Raw genomic sequence first — 22969 nt, forward strand, 5'->3', positions numbered from 1 at the left:
ACCAAAATTGTCCACAAAATTGAGAAAGTTCAAATTTCATGTGCACAAAGTGCAAAGTGTAACCGTAAAAATAAATAAAAGTGCTGATAAATTTGTGCAAAATACAAAAATAAGGTGCTCCTGTGCAAGTGCTGCGGTGCTGACCTAGGATAATCACTGGTGCCAGGCAACTTGGTCTTGTCTTTATTAACTCCCAAGTCCCCAAGAGCGGTCGCGGCGTCCCCAGAACCATCTATGATACGTTTTATCTGCTTTTACAAGTATTAGTTGATGGCCACTACATTGAAAGGATATTGTCCATCACATTGTATATTCCACTAAGGGGAGGACTTGACATGCTATGGTTTCCAACCAGCTAGGAAAACAGATTGGAGGATCTCTCTGAACACAAGCGGTTTTGACCCCTGGCAAAGGTCCATCCATTCTGGTGAGTGGGGTTTATAAAGGGGACCAAGTCACCTGGCACCAGTGATTAACCATTATGTTATTGTTAAAGATGAAGTTATCCACTTATACAAACATGAAAAATTGTAAGCGAGGAATCTTGCAGTTCTTTTCCCTCCCTATTACAATTCTATGGAAATATTTGACCTTTAAGTTGCATGTTCCAAAAAAGTTTTCTTTTTTTCTAAGCGTTCAAAGAAATAACCAAGTTCTCCTAGTTTGTGGGGTATTTTTAAAACTTCTCCAGCACAATTAATTGTGATGGTGGTAATATGCCAGTTACTTATTCCTCCAGAGGAAATTATTTTTAAACTGACTCTTGACCTCTGTGTTTAATAGACTCCTGCAGTAAAATTCTAATTTAATCCAGCTGAAAGTGATCTACTTTGAACATAATGACCAATTCGGGCTCTCTCATGACTGTGTTGTATCTAGCTACTTTGTGAGAACAGGATATGTCCAGTAGTGAGACGTACTCACAAAATGTTTAAGGTTTTAAACCAAACGAATAGTGTAGCTTTTTAAGGCACACTGCAGCTGATAAACTTACGTTTTGTGATTTTGGGCATTTTTTTTTAAACAGTGCTTAAACTCCCCTCTATGTTAGCCTATGTGTCCATGCACACATAGACAATTTTAGCAGTTTATCAGCAGAGGAGTTTATGGGCTCAAAAATCGCGGTCAAGTAGAGTTGCCACCTCATCCCTTTAAACCCAAACACATATGAATTAAACAGGTTCTTATTGCAGATAAGGCACTTAGTGAGTTTAATTACCACCTTAATCAGCCACAAAACCTGTATAATGAATATGTGTTTGGTTTTAAAGGGATGAGGTGGCAACCCTACGTTCAAGAGCAGTTCTTGTGAACACAAAAAATGCTAAACTTTCATCAACTCTAAGCATGTTTAGCACTTCAGTGCTTATTTAGGTCAATGGCCAGAATAAATTAAAATTCTAGCCAATGAAATAAATTCCCAAACTCCATACTCTGTTAACCACTTGCCGACCGCCGCACGACTATCTACGTCGGCGGTCAGCCCCTCACAGGCAAACTAACGTAGGGCTACGTTGCTTGCTTGTGAGGGTCTAGGGAGCGAGCGCGCGCCCCCCGGGGCGCGCTCCCGCTCCCGCGTGGTCACGGACCCCCCCGCGCGTGTGACCAGCGGACCCGATGTCCGCCGGTCACTCGGCGATCGGCGGGGGAGAGGGAGAATGTCAGGCAGCTTGTGTAAACAAACTGCCTGTCATTCTCTTCGCTGCAAAGACACTGATAAAACGGATCTGGTATGTAGATCCGTTGATCAGTGTCTTTACAGCTAGAGCCACAGCCAATCACAGTAGAAACCACGCCCCTAGGGACACACACAGCCCCTCCCTTCCAAATAAAGTTAACCCCTTCACTACCAGTGTATTTTTACAGTAACAGTGCATATATATAGCACTGATTACTGTAGAAATGTCACTGGTAACCCCAAAAGTGTCAAAAATGTCAGTCAAGGGTCCGATCTGTCCGCCGCAATGTCGCAGTACCGCAAAAAAAATCGCAGATCGCCGCCATTACGCGTTAAAAAAAAAAACAACAAAAATGACAAAAATCTTTCCCTTTGTTAGTAAACGCGATAACTTTTGCGCAAACCAATCAAAATACGCTTTTTGCGATTTTTTTTTTACCAAACATAGGTAGCATAAAATAAATTGGCCGAAAATTTTTAAAAATTTTGATTTTTACATTTTTTTTGGGGGGAATTTCATATAAAAAAATGTGAAAAATATTGCTATTTTTGCAAAATTGACGCTCTTTTTTTGTTTATAGCGCGTGATCAAAAAATCGCACAGGTGATCAAATACCACCAAAAGAAAGCTCTGTTTGTGGGAAAAAAAGGACGTCAAATTCGTTTAGGTACAGCGTCGCACGACCGCACAATTGTGCGTTAAATTCACGCAGTGCCGAATCGCAAAATACCCCCTGGTCGGAATGGGGGTAAAATCTTCCGGGGCTTAAGTGGTTAAACTCTGATAAACTCACCTAGACTGTTTTGAAAAAAAAATGCAGCTTAGGTGAGTTTGTAAGCTGATTTTCTCCTGTCAAGATAAACAGCGTTTACAAGAGACCAGTGTGCATGAAGCCTCAGGCGTTGGCTTGATCTGCATTTTTTTGTTGTTGTTTTTAATCACAGTTGTAGCCAAAAATCTGTTTTTTATTTATTTTTCTCAATGTGCATTGTAGGTTGCTGCGATTAGTTGTAGAGCATTGTGCTGTATTTATATGCAGCATGTTACATTTTCATCCAACACGTTGGTGGGAACTGAGCCTGTTGGGAACATAAATTGTCTGTCGTTGCATTGGGTAGGCATTAATCTATACAGTCTAGTGTATGTGGTATGGATGGGCCCTCATTGTGACAGTCTGCATGATGTCTTCATATTGAGCACTCCCCCACAAAAAACTTACAAGAAAATCGTGTCTGTAAAGTACCCTGCATTCTGTATGAAGATGTTTGGCACTATACAATCCATAGAGTATATAGATCATTCAGAAGAGTGTTTTGATACAAGAGTCTTCTTCACCAGCCCGCTAAAAAAACCCTAAGCTGAAAAATCCCCACACTTTCTCTTACAATGGGCACGGCCTCTTATGTTGTCTATATCCTGGCCAATTAAAATCTATGGTTGGCTGCCTGCACACAAACCTCTATTACCATCCACTGGGATGTATATTAAGAGGGCAGTGTTTTTTTTTGTTTTGTTTTTTTTTGTTTGGTTTTTGTTTTGTTTTTGAGAATTACTGAACCTCTACTCTTCACATCTCATTGGGTACACAGTAGTATATTATTTGCACTTTAGTTCTTTAATTTTCTCCCCTACCAATGAGTCTCTCGGCCACTTTTTTCTTTCCTTTTACTTTCTCCTGGTAGTCCAGCCAGTTGATCTGTTTTTATTTTTTGTTTTGTTTTTTACCTACCTTTAAAGCGGTAGTGTACCGATTTTTGTGACTTTTACCTACAGGTAAGCCTATAATAAGGCTTACCTGTAGGTACAATTAATATCTCCTAAACCTGCATGGTTTAGGAGATATTTGCACTGCATGCAGCCGCTGACGCAAGCGGCGAATGTGCTCTGAAGGTCCGCGGACCTTCAGAGTTCCTTGCCGGGAAGTTGCCGGAAAGTTAATCCCGGGCACATGCGCAGGAGTGGCGTCATCGCGGCTCCGGCCACTCACAGCGCCGGAGCCGCCGAACCCGGAAGAGACGCCAAGGGATCATGTCTAGCTCATTATGCCTTCGTCTTGCAGGGGTTTTTTTTTTTTTTTTTGAGTATACTTCCGCTTTAAGAGAACACGCTGTCCAGCAAAAGTGGCAGTTAAAGGGTTGGGACAAACCATTTAGCACTGAAAGGGGTGCTTGCAATGGTCAGCTTTTATTCATTTATTTAAAACCTTTGTCCCAAAAGGAAAAAAAAAAAAGTTGCTGTAAATGACGAAAAAGTGTTAGCTGGGTTTTGGCTTTAATTTTTTTGTCAAGTCTATTTAAATGTGCTAGTGCATCTAACACTACCCTAATTTAAAAATGTCAAATTAAATACCAAACAGGACCCTCTGATTCTTTTTGTATTGAATTGTATTGCAACTGTACTGTCTGCCTTTATTTTCTAAAGCATTGTGCAAACTGTTGCCACTACATAAATCATGTATAATAATAATAGTAATGCAATTATTTAAAATAGGCAAGTACTGTAATGCACACTGGCAGACACACCTTAATATGCGGTTATAAATAGAGCTTCGCTAAACCACAAACATAAATTGTAATGAACTAAATCAAAATAAAAAAGTCCAATTGGAGCCGATAAATATCCCAATAACCGCCCTTAATGGATAGTCCTAAAATAGTGTTACACCAACAGTGCGAGCCGTGGTGAGGTATATGAAAAGTCCAAATTAGGATGAAGCTTCCTTCCACTGATACTAACACCATCCAACACCACAAATAAAGTGTAATCGCCACAATAAAAAGAGCAGGCTTACCATTTTGCATGGACCTCCTATCGTGGGATGTCTATAGTGCTTGTGGCTAATACCCAGCCAGGGCCTTTATCTGTATAAGAAATGTATGAAGATGGCCACTCCCACCATATATAGATTTCCCACAGCACAGGTGTAGCAACAATCTTGGCTCAGTCTCAGCCAGAACCCTCCATGGAGCCCGTACGGCATGAAATCCACCCTCTGATTGTCATGCTCATAGAAGTTCCCCAAAAAAATATAAGGCTCGCTATAGTTTAAAACCATATAAACTTTACTTTAACTTAACCACTTCTGGACCGCCCACAGTGTATTTACGCCGCTACTCTGATGTTAAATGCTGGGTTTATGGCAGCAGATAGCTGCCATAACCCCAAAATAATTTTAAACCATGGGTGGTCCGCTTTGCCATAAAAGTTGTCCCAGCAGCGTTTTGCCACAGGATCACTTTTATGGGCGGCGGGAGAGGTGCCCCTCCGCTTCCCCGTTATTTTCCCTACTTACTGGAGCCGTTGGTAGCAGGGAAAACGATCCGATCCTCTGTGCGGATGGACAGAAACTCGAGATAGGCCAAGATGGCCCCCACTTAACTCTATGCCCTTGGAGGGACAAAACGTCACTTCCGGCCTTAGATGGTCCTTTTTTTTTTTTTTTTTTTGCTTTTAAGTGTAGATGTGAGATCTGAGGTCTTTTTGACCCCAGATCTCACAATAAAGAGGCTCTGTCCTGCTTATTTCTATTACAAGGGATGTTTACATTCCTTGTAATTGGAATTAAAGTGATCAAAAAAAACTTTTTTTTTTAAGGGACAGTGTAAAATTAATAATAAAAAAAAAAATGTAAAACGCCCTGCCCCACCCCTCCGAGCTGGCGCCCACATAAGTAAACAGTGGTGAAACCACACGAGGTAGTGCCATGACAGTAAAATGAAAGCAATAATTCTAGCATTAGACCTCCTCCATTATTCTAAACTGGTAACCTTTAGAAATTTTTAAAGAGTAGCCTATGGAGATTTCTAAGAACCAAAGTTTGTCGCCATTCCACGAGTGTGTGCAATTTTAAAGCATGACATGTTAAGTATTAATTTACTTGGCATAACATTATCTTTCACATTACAGAAAAAAAATTAGCTAACTTTACAGTTTTTTTTTCTTATTTTTTTAGTTTAAAAAAGTGTATTTTTTCCATAAAGTTTGCGTTTGGAAGACCGCTGCACAAATATGTGACAAAAAGTATTGGAATAATGTCCATTTTATTCTCTAGGGTCTCTGCTAGAAAAAAAATATATATAATGTTTGGGGTTTCAAAGTAATTTTCTAGCAAAAAATACTGATTTTAACCTGTAAACAAGAAGTGTCCGAAATAGGCTTGGTCCCAAAGTGGTTAAAAAAATTGCACTTACATTAAGATCACATTAAATATACATTGGATAGTCATAAGCCGGCATGTTATAGCATGAACGTCCATCCTTCGGAGATCTAAGAAGCACGGTGACGTCAGACATTGCCGCCGTCCTGAGGCACACCGTTTATATATTTTATGCAATCTTTATGTAAGTGCAATTTTTTTAAGTTGGATTCAATTTTTTTTTTTTAAGCTAGATGAGACTGAGCCTGCGATTATTGCTCCATTTGTGCCCTTCTCTGTTGTTCTCATTTGCTGCTCACGGAAAGGAAGTGAAGAAACTTTACAATTTGCTGCAATTGCTTTTCAGCACTCTTTCTATTTTAACAAGGCTACAAAGTTTCATGTCACAGCCGAGCGCCAGGTAGCTATAAAAGATGCAAATAATACAGCTTTGTATTCATTAATACAGCAATAAATGTATTTTTTTTTTTTTTTTAATACCAACAGTGTTGGTATTTGAATCTGGCTTGGTGTTAGCCTTTGGCTGTCCCTGTACATCAGAACATGGAGAGAGGGAAGCAGTCGTACCAATGTGCTAGCAAGGGGCATGACAAGAAGAGAGCAGAATAATAAAGAGGTGAACTCATTTGTGAGTTCTCCTTTCATTGTTCAATTGTATGCTGAGGGAGGAACAAGGCCTGTAGTTACTTAAAGCGGTTGTATCCTCACCGGAAAAAAAACAAAAAAAAAAAAAAAAAATGAGCTAGTATGCCAGCACTTTCTGGCAAGGAGCTGGCAAAGAGCTCTGAAGGTCCGCCGGACCTTCAGAGCGCATGCGCCGCTGGTTTCAGCGGCAGCATGCAGGGCGAATATCTCCTAAACCTTGCAGGTTTAAGAGATAATAATTTTACCTACAGGTAAGCCTTATTATAGGCTTATCTGTAGGTAAAAGGTAAAAAAGTCACATATCTCCCTCATCCCGAAGGAAGGGAAAGACCCCTCCACCTGCGCCAGTTACCGACCGATCTCTCTATTGAATGTGGACCTGAAGGTGTTCGCCAAAATTTTGGCGAGCCGCCTCGGACCATACATGTCTCGTCTAGTCCACCTGGACCAGGTCGGCTTTATTCCATCTAGAGAGGCCCGCGATAACACGACCAAGGTCCTAAACCTCATCCATGTTGCCCGGTCAACCAATACACCCTGCATTTTTCTGAACACAGATGCCGAAAAGGCATTCGACCGGGTTAGCTGGAGGCTCATGACGTCCACCTTGCGTTCCGTGGGCCTCGGCTCCACCATGCTCTCCTGGATCGGGCATCTTTACTCGGGCCCGACTGCTCAAGTGAAGTGCAACGGAGTCCTCTCGGACTCCTTCTCGATCTCTAATGGCACTCGCCAGGGGTGTCCCCTATCCCCCCTGCTTTTCGCCCTGTCACTAGAGCCTTTCCTCTGTAAGGTAAGGGCTAATCCGGACATTTCCGGGCTTACAATTGGGGAGTTTGAGTGTAAGGTCTCTGCATATGCAGACGACATGATGTTCTCATTATCTAACCCTGTCATTTCTGCACCAAACCTTCTTAAGGAACTGGCACTGTACAGTACGCATGCAAACCTTAAGATCAATTTCAGTAAGTCGGAGGCCTTGGGAGTTGCTATCCCCCCGACCTTAATGGCCACCGTTTCTTCCTCACTGCCTTTCCAATGGACCAGGGGGGCACTTACTTATTTAGGCACCCGTATGGCACCGAACATCTCTATGCTTTATGACCTTAATTTTGCCCCATTACTAGTCACGGTCCGCCGCCTTCTTGAGTCTTGGTCGACCGGCCTTCACTCGTGGTTTGGGAGGTGCAATCTGCTGAAGATGTCGGTCCTTCCCAAGGTGCTATACCTGCTCCAGGCCCTCCCGATTAAACTACCGTCCGCCTTCTTTAGACAACTACACTCCCTGTTCGTCCGGTTTATCTGGGCTTCGGGCTCCCCACGACTGTCCCGGGCACTTTTAACATTACCCAAACATTGTGGTGGTCTGGCCCTGCCTGATATACACAAATACTACCAGGCGACGCATCTCGGCCGCCTACTAGACTGGCGCCGGCACTCCTCTAGTAAATTGTGGGTCGGCTTGGAACTAGCGCAATCATCGATACCTCTAGGGGGCGCCCCTTGGTGTAGGGGACACTGGCCGCCCACTCTTCTGTCCCACCCTACGATTGGGGTCACCCTTTCTGTCTTGGCCCCGGTCCTCCTCCTTCCCGCCATTTCTTCGGGCACTTCTCCGCTATTCCCGATTTTGGGAAATCCGGCATTTACACCGGGCCTGACGGGCCGGGCCTTCCAACCACTGGTCGATCTCGATCGGAGAGTGGCATCCCGCTTTACGTGCCCTGGCGGTTGGCCTTCTATAGCAGAGTTGACAGACCCTGCAGGGCGTTATGCACTCAACTTCTGGCCAGCGGTGCAACTACACCACTTCCTCCTATCCCTACCTGACCCGGACCTCTTTAACCGAGAATTGACCCCCTATGAGGTATTATGTGAGGGTGAGGGAGTGCTCCCGCACACGTTATCTCAGGCCTACCACCTCCTAATTTCTCCGGCGGAGGACTTCACCCCGCCCTTCCTCTCCAAGTGGGAACAAGATCTCCAGATTTCCCTCTCACACCGGCGCAGAAGCTAAACGTTTGTACCATTGCACTGAAGACGCCTACCTGTACCAAACTGCAGGAATCCAATTATAAGCTGCTCACCAGATGGTACAGGGTTCCTTCCCGTCTGAGCAGGATTTTCCCGGGAACCTCGGACGCCTGCTGGCGTTGTCAGGAAGAAAGGGGTACCCTGCTCCACGTATTTTGGTCTTGCCCGAAACTACGAGACTTTTGGACTGCGGTGGGCTCCTTGTTGCGGGACCTCACCGAGCATACTATCCCGAACTCCCGGGAGTTTTTCCTCTTGCAGCAAACCGGCATCCCACTGAGGAAATATAAACAGTCTATCGTGCCCCATGTCCTTTGTGCAGCAAAATCCTGCATCCCTCTATACTGGAAGACCTCCCGTTCACCCACCATCAAGGACTGCATGCAGAGGTTGGTTGACATAAATAGAATGGAGCATCTGACCCTCACGACGCTCCACCAACGTGAGAAATATGAGAAGGTTTGGGGGTACTGGAAGGTCTTCGTCCTCTCCGAGCAAGGGCAGTCTCTGTTGAGCTCCTGACCCGGACGGGGATCTGTCCGGGGGGGGGAACGGTGCCTAGTGCGGAGCGTTCTCCCCTTGCCCCCTCCTTCCCCCCTTTCCCTCCCTCCTTCCCCCCTTTCCCTCCCTGTGGCTATGTGTGTGTCCCTCCCTGCCCATCCACCCCTTTCTCTTTCTCGCTATCCTTTCTTCCCTCTTTTGCTACCTCAGTCTTCTTCTCTCTGAGCCTTATACTGGAAATATGCTGCGCAGACACTGAGTCTGTATTAGCCACTACCACTTGCCTAATGTTGATGTAAACATCACCGAATGCCTTACCGGTGGTCCAGTGCCCCGGACAATTGTTTTGTACTTGCCGATGCTTACATGATGATCTTATTTTTCTCTCTGTGGATGTTTCAGTTTGTGTTATGACCTTTATATCAGCGACACGCTCATGCGTGCTTACTGTCCACTTACTTGTTGTTTGCCGTCATGCTCTGCATGTTTTGGTTACACTGCACTGTATTGTACTGATTTATGGTTCAACCTTTGCAATAAAATAATATTTGAAAAAAAAAAAAGGTAAAAAAGTGACGATACTTCCGCTTTAAGGCTAGGTTCACCCTTCATAAAAAATGTTTGCAGATAAAATTTTTAGCATTTATTATTTGTTTGCTCTGCAGACTGTAACGCATTGCACTGCAATCCTGCAGACCCTTAGTATGCTGTCTGCCTGTACCTCTGATACGGGTAGGCAGTTGCTAAATGGGAAGAAAAATCAGTGGACTATGAGAGTCCTCAGAAGCACCCTCCCAGTTCATTGAGCACTACAAGTTGTCTGTTGCAGAGTATGATTGTAGATGTAATTCATTCATTCACAGAACTCTGTGAATGAATAATGTGGCCATGTGAGCGGAGCCCCACATGGGTGTTCTGTTTTTAAAATGTGACAGTGGGTGTGAGGAGAAGATCCCCTGCTCACTGTCTTAGAAAGTCAGGGTTGGGAGGGTAGGAGGCAGGAGCTGGAACATGTTACATGGTCCACCCTAAATTTGGGTAGAACGCATAACCTGTTCTAAAAGTTGAACTAAAGCCTCATACACACGCACCGATTGTTGGCCGACCGATCGGCCGTCTTTTGTCCAGTGTTGTTGTGTTGGTTGAAATGTGCTCTAGACTGCACACAAATTTTGTCGGCCAACTGCAGAAGTGATGTCATGTGCTGGTTAACTTTTCGTGTGTTTTTTCTTCCCTGAGCATGCCCAGTCTTGCTCATCACATTTTTGTCTGCCGAAATCTGTACTGACTGAAGAACAATCGGCCGTTCTGGTGACGGCCAACAAAAATTTTATAGCATGCACACCAGATTTTGTTCGGCCGAAAAGTCGCAGTCGGTTGTCGGAAGCATCATACTAACAAGCCGACAATCGGCCGATCGGACGTTGGCCGAAAATTCACGGCCAACAATCGGTGCGTGTGTACGAGGCTTTATCCTTTAATTGCAGCAGACAAATTGCAGGTCTCCTTCCCTGTTCCTACTACTTTAACTGTTTTCCTTGATTTCAGCTTTAATTACATTGAGGAATCAAGTTACATTAGTGAAACATGTTGTTTAACGTATAAATTCATTATGATTTGTTGTTATAAGGGTCCTTTCACACGAGCGCTCCGTTCAGATCCGCCTTTCAGTTTTTTAGGCGGATCTGATCGGATACTCCATGCATCCCTATGGGGCAGCGGATGTCAGCGGAGATATGTCTGCTGACACCCGCTGCCATCCGAATCCGATCCTGTCCGGGAAATCCGGATGGATGGAAACCCTGTTTTCCATCCGTCCAGGGGATTGGATCGGATGGGATCTGATGAGAGTGGACAGGCCGTCCGCTCTCATCCGGTTCCCCCATAGAGATGCATGGGGCTCGGACACCTCCCTCTCCGCACACAGAGCACCTTCCTGCTCAGCGGGAATCTGTGTTTACGATCCCCTACTGAGCAGCGTGGATCCGCCTACGGAGGCAGACCGTGTGAAAGAGCCATCACTGTGTTTTTTTTTTTTTAACAAAACCTAATGGGCAATTTTATTACCTAATATTTTAAAGCGAATAATGCCTCGTTCACACGGCATACTACAGCTTACCTCGGCATAAGGGCTGTGTTTACCTGCATGAAGATGCACAGGTGTTCCTTGAACTCTTGTGCAGGCAGTCCCATTGATGTTATTTGGAACGCAGCGGCTGCACAGACACAGCCACTGCTATCAATTTGGGACTCCTGCTGTAACACTGAGGAAGGCCCACTGTCTGCATTTGGGACCGCGCGAAAGTCAGATTGGGAGCAGCGACGGTGTTTGTGCAGTAAGTGCCTCCCAATTGACATCAATTGGACTGCTGGCAACGGAATGCACGAAAAACCTGTGCACCCCAGTTCGGGTAAACCGTCCTTGCGCAGGGGTACACTGTAGTATACCCCATGTGAATGAGGCCTACGTGTTGAAAGATTTTTTTCTGCTGCAGTTGATTGCTGCTTACAGTGCCTTGAAAAAGTATTCATACCCCTTTGAAGCTTTTCACATTTTGTCACGTTGTAACCAAAAACGTAAATGTATTTTATTGGGATTTATATGTGATAGACCAACACAAAGTTCAACATAATTGTAAAGTAGAAGAAAAATGATAAATGGTTTCAAAAATTTTTTACAATTACATTTTTGAAAAGTGTGGCCTGCATTTATATTCAGCCCCCTTGAGTCAGTACTTTGTAGAACCACCTTTCACTGCAATTACAGCTGCAACTCTTTTTGGGTATGTCTCTACCAGATTTGCACATCTAGAGAGGAAATTTTTTGCCACAGATTGTCAATTGGATTTAGGTCTAGTCTTTGACTGGGCCCTTTCAATACAATAATATGCTTTGATCTAAACCATTCCATTTTAGCTCTGGCTGTATATTTAGGGTCGTTGTCCTGCTGGAAGGTGAACTTCCACCCCAGTCTCAAGTCTTTTGAAGACTATAACATGTTTTCTTCTAAGATTGCCCTGTATTTGGCTCAATCAATTTTCCCATCAACTCTGACCAGCTTCCCTGTCACTGCTAAAGAAAAGCATCCCCACAGCATGATGCTGTCACCACCATGTTTCACAGTGGGGATGGTGTGTTCAGGGTGATGTGAAGTGTTTTCTACCACACATAGGATTTTGCTTTTATACCAAAAAGCTAAATTTTGGTCTCATCTCACCACCTTCCACATGTTTGCTGTGTCCCCCACATGACTTCTCGAAAACTGCAAATGGGACTTCTTATGGCTTTCTTTCAACAATGGCTTTTTACCTGCCACTCTTCTTTAAAGGCCAGATTTGTGGAGTGCACGACTAATAGTTGTCCTGTGGACAGATTCTTCCACCTGAGCTGTGCATCTCTGCAGCTTCTCCAGTGTTACCATGGGCTTCTTGGCTGCTTCTCTGATTAATGCTCTCCTTGCCCAGCCTGTCAGTTTAGGTGGACGGCCATGTCTTGGTAGGTTTGCAGTTGTGTCATACTCTTTCCATTTTCAGATGATGGATTGAACAGTGCTCCGTGAGATGTTCAAAGCTTGAAATTTTTATTTTTTTAAAACTTAACCCTGCTTTAAACTTCACAACTTTATCCCTGACCTGTCTGGCGTATTCCTTGGCCTTCATGATGCTGTTTGTTCAATAAGGTTCTCTAAAAAAAACCCCTGAGGGCTTCACAGAACAGCTGTATTTAAACTGAGAATAAATTACACACAGGTTAAATACTAATTAGGTGACTTCTGAAGGCAACTGGTTCCGCTAGGTTTTAGTTGGGGGTATTCGAGTAAAGGGGGCTGAATACAAATGCACGCCACACTTTTCAGATATTTATTTTTAAAAAATGTTGAAAGTCATTTATCATTTTCCTTCCACTTCACAATTCTATGCTACTTTGTGTTGGTCTATCACATAAAATCCCAAATAAAACCATTTACGTTTTTGGTTGTAACATGACAAAATGTAGAACATTTCAAGGGGATGTGAACACTTTTTCAAGGCCCTGTATATGAGTGTTTTCATTGGTCTAATTCTGTCAAATCAGAGAAAGTTTGACATTCCAGAGAATGACTAATACAAATGCCAGAGATATTCTTTGCCTTTAAATTTTTGTTTACTATCCTCTTGTAAAGATGTAACGATGCTGCTAAAAAATGTGTCCACTCTTAGTGCCGGTGTTCCGTGAAAAAACCATAACCGTGAGAAAACCATACCCTCGTCACTTCCGGTGCACCTACGGAGGGTATGGATTTCTCATGGCACGGTAGTTAAACTTGCGGCGCTTACATTAAAACAGCTCCTCTGCAACATAAATCATCTCCGCTCCTTCCCCTCTCACTTCCCTCATTTCCGGTAATAAATATAAAAGCGGATCACGGAGCCGCGATCGCCGTCATTTACATCTCATACACCCGCCGCCGCTTTTATTTTTATTACCGGAGATGAGGGAAGTTACAGCGATAGCAGAGGAGATGATTGATGTTGCAGCCGAAGTGTTTTAATGTACCCGCCGCATGTATAACATTAGACACAGTACCGTATCCGGGGCTCTGAGCATGCGCACTGCTGCGCTGCTCAGCTGTTTCAGACCGGAAGTGACGAGGGTATGGTTTCTTCACGGGGTATGGTTTTTTAACGTTACACCGGTTCACACTCTTGCGGCTGCGGCGATCACATGTAATATCGGAGCGCACTGCTCCTTCATTACATGCGATCGGCTGTGCGGTGCGAATTCAGCCATACACTTTGTATGGCTAAATTCGCACTGCACCCGCACCAAAGTCGCACATGACCCTTTTTTTTCAGCCGCATCAGGATCGGATCGCACAGTGGTTCACACTTGTGCGATCCGATCCTGTGCGAACTGTAAAGATCGCACTGTGATATGCGATCAAACTGGGGGTGTCCTTAACATTTCATTGACACCCCCAGCGTATCGCATATGGCAGTGTGAACTGCCAAGGATGCGTTTGCGATGCGGGAACAGGCTGCGAATTCGCAGCCTTCCCGCATCGCATAAGTGTGACCCGGCACTTACACTTGCACAAATATCTGAAAATACTGCTTTCCCAACAATAATTTTTTTTTGTCTCTTTACTACAATAGATATTCTAAAATTACTTCATTGTACCCTCCGTGTAAATGGTAGCCATAGTGCTTAATACTAATGAATAATCATTGTAATTGTATCATTCTCATTTCTGGCACTTTGCTTTTTCTGTGTTGTAAATGTGAAAACAACTTACATGCAGACACAATGAGGATGACAGTATTCCTAAAATATGACCGGATAGGCACGTAGTAGCAATGCTGATCATTGCAAACAAAGGTTCCTCTCTTTGCCTGGTTTCTGGCTATGTGAATAATGGCAATGTAGAGCATGCTGATTGTCAATATAGGGGCAAGAACTCCTCCACTGAGTAGCATCACACCATACGCTGTGGTTGAAGAGTTGAATAAGGGCAAACACATGTAGACATCACTGCTGAAGCTATAGTTTCCAAACCCCATGAATGGGAAAGTAGAGACTATTAAAGCATAAATCCACAACAATATCAAGATAATCCAAATCCGCTTCTTGGTGATTATTTGGGCATAACGCAGAGGAAAGCAAATCTCCGTAAACTTGTCAATAGTGGCCCAAACCAAGGAGTTCAATGAGGCTATCTGTAGAAAAACAAATAGGAATCCTAACAGTTTACAGGCAATATTGTTCATAGAAAAAATGCCTCCCCCTAGCAGGCTGCTGTATACAGCAACTGGAATAACACTTATTCCAAAAATCAAGTCACACAGGCTGAGGTTCAGGGTGAGGGCCCACGTGTCTGTGCGCAATTTCAAGTGTGATGCAAATAGGAAGAGTAGGATGAGGTTTGCTCCCACAGCACCAATGCTGGTGGTGATCATGAACACAGTATAAATATGCAGTATAGCTGTCATCTTTTGCCCTGGAAATCGGTCAGGATTTTTACTTCATGTTTTCTATCCACATGTGGTCACCATTCTGCCTGTAAGGGGTTAGAAAAGAGAGAAAGTTCAGAAACAAGTGTTCAATACATACACACCGAAGTTATGTTTAGTCTGTCTACCCAAAGTGATATTTGCAGAGACCGGAAGAATGAGATTTCAGGAGTAAAGAGACTTTTTTTTTGTGGGGGGGGGGGGGGGGGAGCAAGAGGTCGAATAGGGAAACCCCTAGAAGTTAAACAGTGATTTTCATTTGCATCTTGGTTTAGGATGTATTGGCCTTTAGACAAATCACTTACTTTGTGACTCAATGTATAAATAATTAAATATGATTTAAGATTTAAGAGTCAATGATTATTCTTATCTCTTTAATGAATAATAATTGATAACCCAAAGTGGATTAAGGATATGCATTCAGCACCATCTGTTAGGAACGTCCTGCAAAATGAATACTGTTTATTTTGACTGTGCTAATTACATTAATGAGGGCAAAGTTAATAGAATTGCTGGACATTACTATCAGTGTTGTTTTATTTAATAACTCCCGTTGTTTACTTAAATGATTAAATGTAATATTTTATCATAGTTACAGGTGATCATCAGTCTGTTCAGTAGCAGAAGTGGCAGTGATTCACTTTTATATATAGCCCTGGATGCTAGCAGGAACTCGGTGTAATGTTGTACACTTGTGCCAACTTGTGCCAGGCTTTATTTATCATTTCATGTACTTAAATGGATTTTCTAGATAAATCTATAGTGGACATTAAAGCTTGACTAGTGTTTTATGAAAGCCCAGCTGAAAACTCATTGACACAAACCAAACTCATTCCTTGTGATCTCTTTAGTGCAAGGGTTTTAGCAAAGTTTTTTCCTACCTTTTTCTGTTTTGATAAAAATAGTTGTTTGTTTTAGAGTGTCTTTTCAAGACTAATTTCTTAATTTAAGGGTTAGCTTTTATTATATCTACCAGGGAAAATATCGGTGTTCTGATAAAAAATAGTATCTGCATCCCTATTTAAGTAAGCAAACCTTAGGGAGTATCTCACTAAAAATGAAACTCCAAATACAGGAGATTACTAAAATTTGAACTCTATCTTATTTAAAACCTCTAGGTTGCCAAATTAGAAGGAAATGACAAGCTATAGCAAAAGTTTAGACAAAATCACATGGTCGCGCAAAGATCGAGTTTCCAACCAGTATACTCATTGTCAAGAACTACAATGACGTCACAAAAGCCTGACACAGCTACTTTATGTATGATGATGAGTTTTATCTTCAGAGACTTGGTTATTCTATGGGTACGAAAGTTACACTGATGTATGCCAACCTGTTTATGGGTTGGTGGGGGGAGCACCATGTCTTTGGAGATGCAGGGATCTGATTGTTTTTTTTTTCTACATTGACAATCTAATCCTTATTGTCAATCAAGAGCTCTCATTGAAATATTTCTTGATTATATTTAAATTACAACCAATACAATTTGAGGTTTACAGGAATGGAATAAATCAAAGGTATTGATTATGTAAATTTCACATTGTCTAGCCAGAGCTGACTGGATGGTCTGTTATTCCCCATCAGAAAAAAATGTTTTCTCCTTGCTAGCAGCATGGTTGGATAGTGGAGGGAGAGTGAGCTGTCTGACCATGCTGTTCAGCAACCACTGCACTGATTTGAAAGGAATAAAGCATTAAGTACACATGGTCCTCTGGGGAGACTCAACAAAGGTTTTAAAATTTGCTGATACTACTTCTTCAATAACTTCTTTACAGGCAGTTTTTTTTTGTTGGAAGTTATCTAGACTTTTATGTCTGTTAGATTAATAGTTGCAGGATTAAGTGGCTTCTTAGCCCTCAATCACAAAAAGATCTCCACTATCTGTGCCCAATCTGTACCCATTGAGTCTCTCCATTTTTATCTATCTTATCTACCTCTCTTCTCAATGTGTTTAATCTCTTAGACAAATCATGTATCTCAAGCTTTACTGTTCAGTAGAAAGATGTCTACTACCTTGGCTCTGGTCTTTCCAAGTCAGATCATTTTAGTTGTCAAAGCCAATTTTCTCTGTGAATGTGCTCCCTCATCTGTAGACTACTTTGGCATCTGGTTCACTTCATTGCAACTCTTCATTGCAAATTATCCTCTTCTAATCCATTCCTAAGCCCTCAATTGAATTCCTTAAAAACAGGTGTCACTTGCATGTAACAGATTAATGCAATCAAAATGGTCCTCCTACGTAAAATGACAGTTCTACCCTATAACTGTACCTTGATACCTATAGTACCAAAACAAACTGCACAAACCAGGGACAGATTGGGCATACATTATTAAAATTAATAACCTTATTACAAAATATCTCCTAGATACACCCACCATTAGATTAAAAAATTATTCTCTAATGTGGTTATTCGTTCAGATCAACCCATCTTTGTCCACTAATGAAATGTTTCAGATTTGCAACAAAGAAATATTTTCTAGTAATCGGATTTCTCCCCACGTTCTTTAGTGGTGATAAATGCTTGCCTCTGAAACCTTCTGCAACACTATTTTTTTAGACTAATCAAAGACATTTTGCCATTCACCAGTTCTGAACAACTCTGCCTCAATATTCCCAACACTTCTGGGGTGATCCAATATAACCACTATTCACTAGTGCTAAGATTTAATAAACACACCAGCTGCTGTATTCAAACACCCAAACATAGTGCCCAGAAATATTAATTATCACATACACAACACTAAAAAGTGCATTATTCATTAACTTGAATAGGGAGCCACTCGCACAGCCGGTCTGTGGAGTTGGCATCTCTGCAGGAGATAATGCTTGACAAACCGATGTGCAGGGAAATGCACTTTGCAGTGTGAGCGGGCATTGCTGTATGTCATTTTCATGGGGAAGTTTTTTAATGAAAAGATAAAAGGGTTTTACACAATAGAGGCCTTTCTTGTTCTTTCCATTGAACTCTCTGTGTGAGCTGAGATACATTGATCAAGGAGTGGGTGCGGTCCTGACTGGAGGGTGGAAGTTGCCCTGGAAGATTCTATCCCCTTGGAAAACATAAGCACTTAAAGACCAACCATATATTAGGTGGTTTTGGTGATCCAGATAGTTCTCTGGTGTGGTGGTGGTGGAGGATCATGGATGATAAACACAGGAGTCAATAAAAGAATCTAATATTATTACTGGAGGATATCTGCATAGCACAGAACACTGTTAAAATATTTTGTTACATGGACACAATGTATGGAAACCTATTTCATTAATTTTGTATAATTTTTTTTTTTCTTTTGCTAAAACTATTTCTCTTGCTTTGACGGGCGATACCTCACGTGTGATTTGAACACTGTTTACATTTGCGGGTGCGACTTACGCATGCGTTTTCTTTGGAGCGCGAGCACACGGGGACAGGGGGCATTAAACATTTATTTTTTCCCTATTTATTTTATTTTATTTTTAATTTATCTGACCACTTTTATTGCTGCTGGCTGGTCGCTCAGGTCTCCCGGTGGGACAAGAGAACTGGGCAGAGCGGCGGAAGGCAGCGGGAGAGGGGGGCATACTCTCCTGCTTCCTATGATGCTGGCTGAGCAGCTGCTACCATTAGAAAGCTGACCGCCGGCTCTGACAAATGGTACCAGGGTGGTGCTTCTAGCTGCAGGCATCACCCCGGTACAACCGCTTCTTCAAGCCGAGGTACAGGTACCTCAGTTTTTGGGAAGTGGTTAAGAGTGACCTTGCCTTAATTTGTGAATACACTCAAGCATCAGGAGCTCTTTACTTATCGCTTTGTCACCTGCATGCTCTCGGTTTTTATCATGAAAGGGGGTTAACGCTGAGGGATCATTTGCTGATATCATCTACTGGGTAGAGTGTCCCATGTGCTCTCTTTCCCACCTTTTTCCTGCTACCTCTTCTGCAAGAGACATGTGAATCTCTCCTTTTTTTTGTTTGTCCCTGCTGCTGGCCTACAGTGACTTGGCCTACTTTCAGCTCCTGACCCTGCACCTGCTTCCCTGTAGGATTTGCGAGTGTCAGAGACCTTGTTTTGTGCCTTGAGTTATTTCGCTTTCTGCCTAACACTGCCTGGAATTTTGCCCACTGCTGCAGTCGGAGCCATTTTTGGAGTCATGATTGGCTGTAGTCACATCCACTCTGTACATAGAGGAATTCACTGCAATTATGAAGGGCTTGACGGAGGTCAAGAAGAGTCATGTTTCTTACTTCCAGGCCTTCTCTTCTAAAGCCTAACTCAAGTCTGGCACCCAGTCAGCCCACAAGTCCTAGACTTCCAACTTCCTCCAATCCTTAGATAAATCCTCTTTAGCATTATGGGGTACCGCCACTTTCCAAAGTAAGGGGATTTTTTGAGCGTTTGCAAACACCTGGACCGCTTACATCTTAGATGTTTGAGTGTGGGAGGCGATTTTCTAGGGCTACAAACTAGAGTTTTGCTCCCAGGCCCCTTGGTTCATTTTTTCCAGCCTGTGTCACTGCTCAGATTAATAGAATTCCTTTTTGCTGTGGCACTTCTTTTAAAGCAGGGTGTTAAAAGGGACATCCTGTTCTGACGTGAGCAAAGTCCTTCCTCCAAGACCTATGGAAGACCCCCATGACAGTTGCCAGCCTGTCAAGCTGGGGAGGAGTCCTGGGAAGCTTGTTGTTGAAGGGGAATTAAATGTCAGAGGAATCTTGTCTCCTAATGAATTTTCTGGAACTTTGGCTGATTTGTTTGTCCCTCCAACACTGGACCTCCAATTTGGAGGGTCATCCTATCTAGATTCAGACAACATCACAACAGTGACCCACATCAACCATCGGGAAGCAACCAGAAGTGTCAAAGCAGTGAGGGAGGTAGAGGAAATCCTGGCCTGAGCAAATCCATCTTCCAGCCATGTCAGCCGTGTACAGTCTGATTTCAGTTTACCAAGAGACTTATTGACTGTTATTAGCACTATTCAAAACATAAACCTGAAATAAAACTGAATTCCTAATTTCAGGACTTTGCCTCTGCAGTCACATGACGCCACACCCCAAGGGTTCTCCTGTTTTGTTTACTTCCTGCTTGGGTCCTTCTTCAGGTGTTCATGTCTGTTCCTGCAGGAGGTGAATAGATATCCAGCTGTGGGTCCTCTCAGGATCAAGGAGAGGATGATGATGTAACAGTGGAACGCTAGGGGACCAGCTATCGTGGGCTCTATTCGCACCACTAGATTCACAGTCGTCCCCCCTCCCAAACTGGCGATGGTGAGTGACCTGGAGGGGGGTACTTGGGTAAGTATATCTGGCTTCAGAAGATAAGGGGAAAAATATTAAATAGGTTATAGGTGGGTGGGAGAAAAATTGTTTTAGCCCAAAACGGGGCTTTAACACAGACTTGTGTATCCACAAAAAAGGTACAGTCAGCCCATGTTGTAGATTACTACAGCCTGAGGATATCATTGCCCAGATGTCACAAGGATATCTTGCTGGCACTACAGAAAGTCTTAAACATTCGCTCCCTGGTTATTAGATTTGCCATTTTGAATGTATTGTCTTTCATATCTTACTTGCCTCAGGTTCTATAATAAACTGGATAGTTCTAATTTCTGTGAGGATTAGAGAAAGATTTATGTTTTCATATATACTGTTTTTTTTTTTTTTTTTTTTTTCTTAAGCTTTGACAATGACATTGAAGGTATAGATTTGTTGTTTTTGAGGTTTAATTTGTATATGCTTTCCTCAGTAAAAGTTGTCCGTGGAATAATTGTTAGTATGCCATGACTAACTCTTGCATTATTTGGATATAGTTATTAGGTTAGTATTTGGTATAATCATAATTTATTTTTAGTAGGCAAGAGAAAGGGGGTAGCCTGCGAAAAGGCACTCCGTACCCGGACAATGCATAACAAAACACGACTCCAACAGTATTAGCAACTAGGCAGTCAGTGACAAAAATAAACCGCAAAATACATTAAATCGCAGCAGTTGTAGTCCCCTCAATAGGAGATACATAAAGAGTCCAGAGGACTCACCAAGCTCCAATAAGATATCAGCCAGCAGAGGGCTCCCCCCCGACACCCCCAATGGGCACAAACTGTGTCCTTGAAAGGGTGAAGCCCCCCCCCCAGCCTCCCTCCCCAGAAGGGGAAACCAATCGGCTCCCACCAACGGTCAAATAGTAGAAAGCATCCTCGGCCCATAGCAGAAAACCCAAACCAGAGTTCCGGAGCCTGAGTCAAGAACGCCCCTCCAGCAGCCAGACCCCCAAAAGAGTTAATAAACAGAAAAGCAAAAGACCAAAAAGAAAAGGAAAAGAAGAACATCCCACATCTCAATGGGTAGAGAGAGAAAAAAACATGCAAGAAATTAGGAAAACAGAAGAGAGAAGGAAAGAGCCAGAAAAGAAAGGAGACCCAGAGAAAAACAGATAGAAGACAAAGGCAAACAGCCACCCGTCCCATGTCCCCCCGCACCCGACCCCAATCCACCCAGCCGCAACTACGGAGCCTGTAAATACTCTACCCAAGGGCGCCACACTCTGTCAAATCTACGCTGCCTATCCAAACGGATACTGGCCAACTTCTCGTTAAGCATGATCCACGACATTTTGGTTTTCACATGCTCTATATTCAGTGTGGGTGTTTTCCAAGCCCGCGCCACAGTAATTTTTGCTGCCAGGAGAATAAAGAATATAAGGGAACGGGTACTTCTAGGGATCTCAACCGGCAGGTCCGAGAACAACACCGTCTTGGCTCATAATTTATTTTTAAAATGTTTTTTGGTAGATTTGCAGCAATGGAAAACATTACGTACTCCAGACAGTTATATCCATGCAGGGGAGCCCCTGGTAAAACAATTGACATAGTACAGAAACAATCAGTTGGTTCATGTGTGGCCCTCTTCTATACCAAGTATGTAAAATAAAAGAGAGTTTCAGCAACCTTGTCAATCCTCATCCTTAAAGTGATTGTAAAGGCAGAAGGTTTTTTATCTTAACACATTCTATGAATTTTGTGTCTGAATGGACACAGGGAGCTGTGGCTCAGTTCATGTACCCCCATAGCAAGCTGGGAACTCAACAGGAGGGAGGGGCCAGGAGCACCAAAGAGGAGGATTCTGACTGCTCTGTGCAAAACCACTACACAAAACAGGTAAGTTTAACATGTTTGTTATTTTTCACTAAAAAAATAAACAAGACTTTACAGTCATTTTAAGTGCCGGTTCTCACACTTGTGCGGCTGCGGAGATCGTATGTAATTCGGAGCGCACTGCTCCTTCATTACATGCGATCTCATGTGCGGTGCGAATTTCAGCCATACACTTTGTATGGCTGAATTTGCACTGCATCCGCACCAAAGACGCACAGGAGGCATTTTTTGAGCCGCATCAAAATCGGATCGCACAGTGGTTCACACTTGTGCGATCCAATTCTGTGCGTACTTGCAGATCGCACTGCGATATGCAATCAAACTGGGGTTGTCGTTTAACTTTTAATTGACACCCCCTGTGTATCGCATATGGCAGTGTGAACTGCCAGATATGCGGATGCGATGCGTGAACACGCTGCATATTCGCAGCGTTCCCACATCGCACAAGTGTGAACCGAGCCTAAGGGATGTACTGTTACTTGCACGCAGGAAAATAGTGTTCACAAGTGGGAGCATTCGGATTGAGTGGACACTTCACAGCAGTACGAGATTGGGGGAGAAAGGATGAGTCTTGGGCACAGCAGAGCATGCCATGGTCAAGCTGTTTTTGAGTTACAGGAGACTAACCTCTGTGGCAATGGAGTGATTGTCGATCCACAGTGCAGTGATTTTTTTGTCACTTTTTGGAACCATAGGTCGTTTAACTTGTAAAAAAAAAAAACTTGACCTCTACCACTGCTGGTTTTTAATCAGATAATTTTTATTGAAAACTTTTTCGCCACAAACAATACAAAACAAAAACAAAAACAAAAGAAAACAGAGAAACATCACAA

General features: G+C 43.0%; 2 protein-coding genes across 2 annotated transcripts in view; one reads left to right on the top strand and one right to left on the bottom strand.

Moving 5' to 3' along the window:
• The window catches only part of SEC23A (SEC23 homolog A, COPII coat complex component), a 342836-nt gene that overhangs the window by 158390 nt on the left and 161477 nt on the right, over positions 1–22969 (top strand). The gene's annotated exons all lie outside the window — the stretch shown is intronic.
• LOC309543131 (adenosine receptor A3-like) overlaps positions 1–22969 on the bottom strand; it is a 61717-nt gene that overhangs the window by 18195 nt on the left and 20553 nt on the right. Inside the window, exon 2 of the mRNA XM_082242512.1 lies at positions 14291–15052. Coding sequence (XP_082098638.1) covers positions 14291–14984 — 694 coding nt within the window. The 5' untranslated portion in view covers positions 14985–15052. The remainder of the gene's footprint in view (positions 1–14290; positions 15053–22969) is intronic.

This window comes from Pelophylax lessonae (genome assembly GCF_965119305.1).
Source record: "Pelophylax lessonae genome assembly, chromosome: 13".
In the NCBI taxonomy this organism is placed as follows: domain Eukaryota; kingdom Metazoa; phylum Chordata; class Amphibia; order Anura; family Ranidae; genus Pelophylax; species Pelophylax lessonae.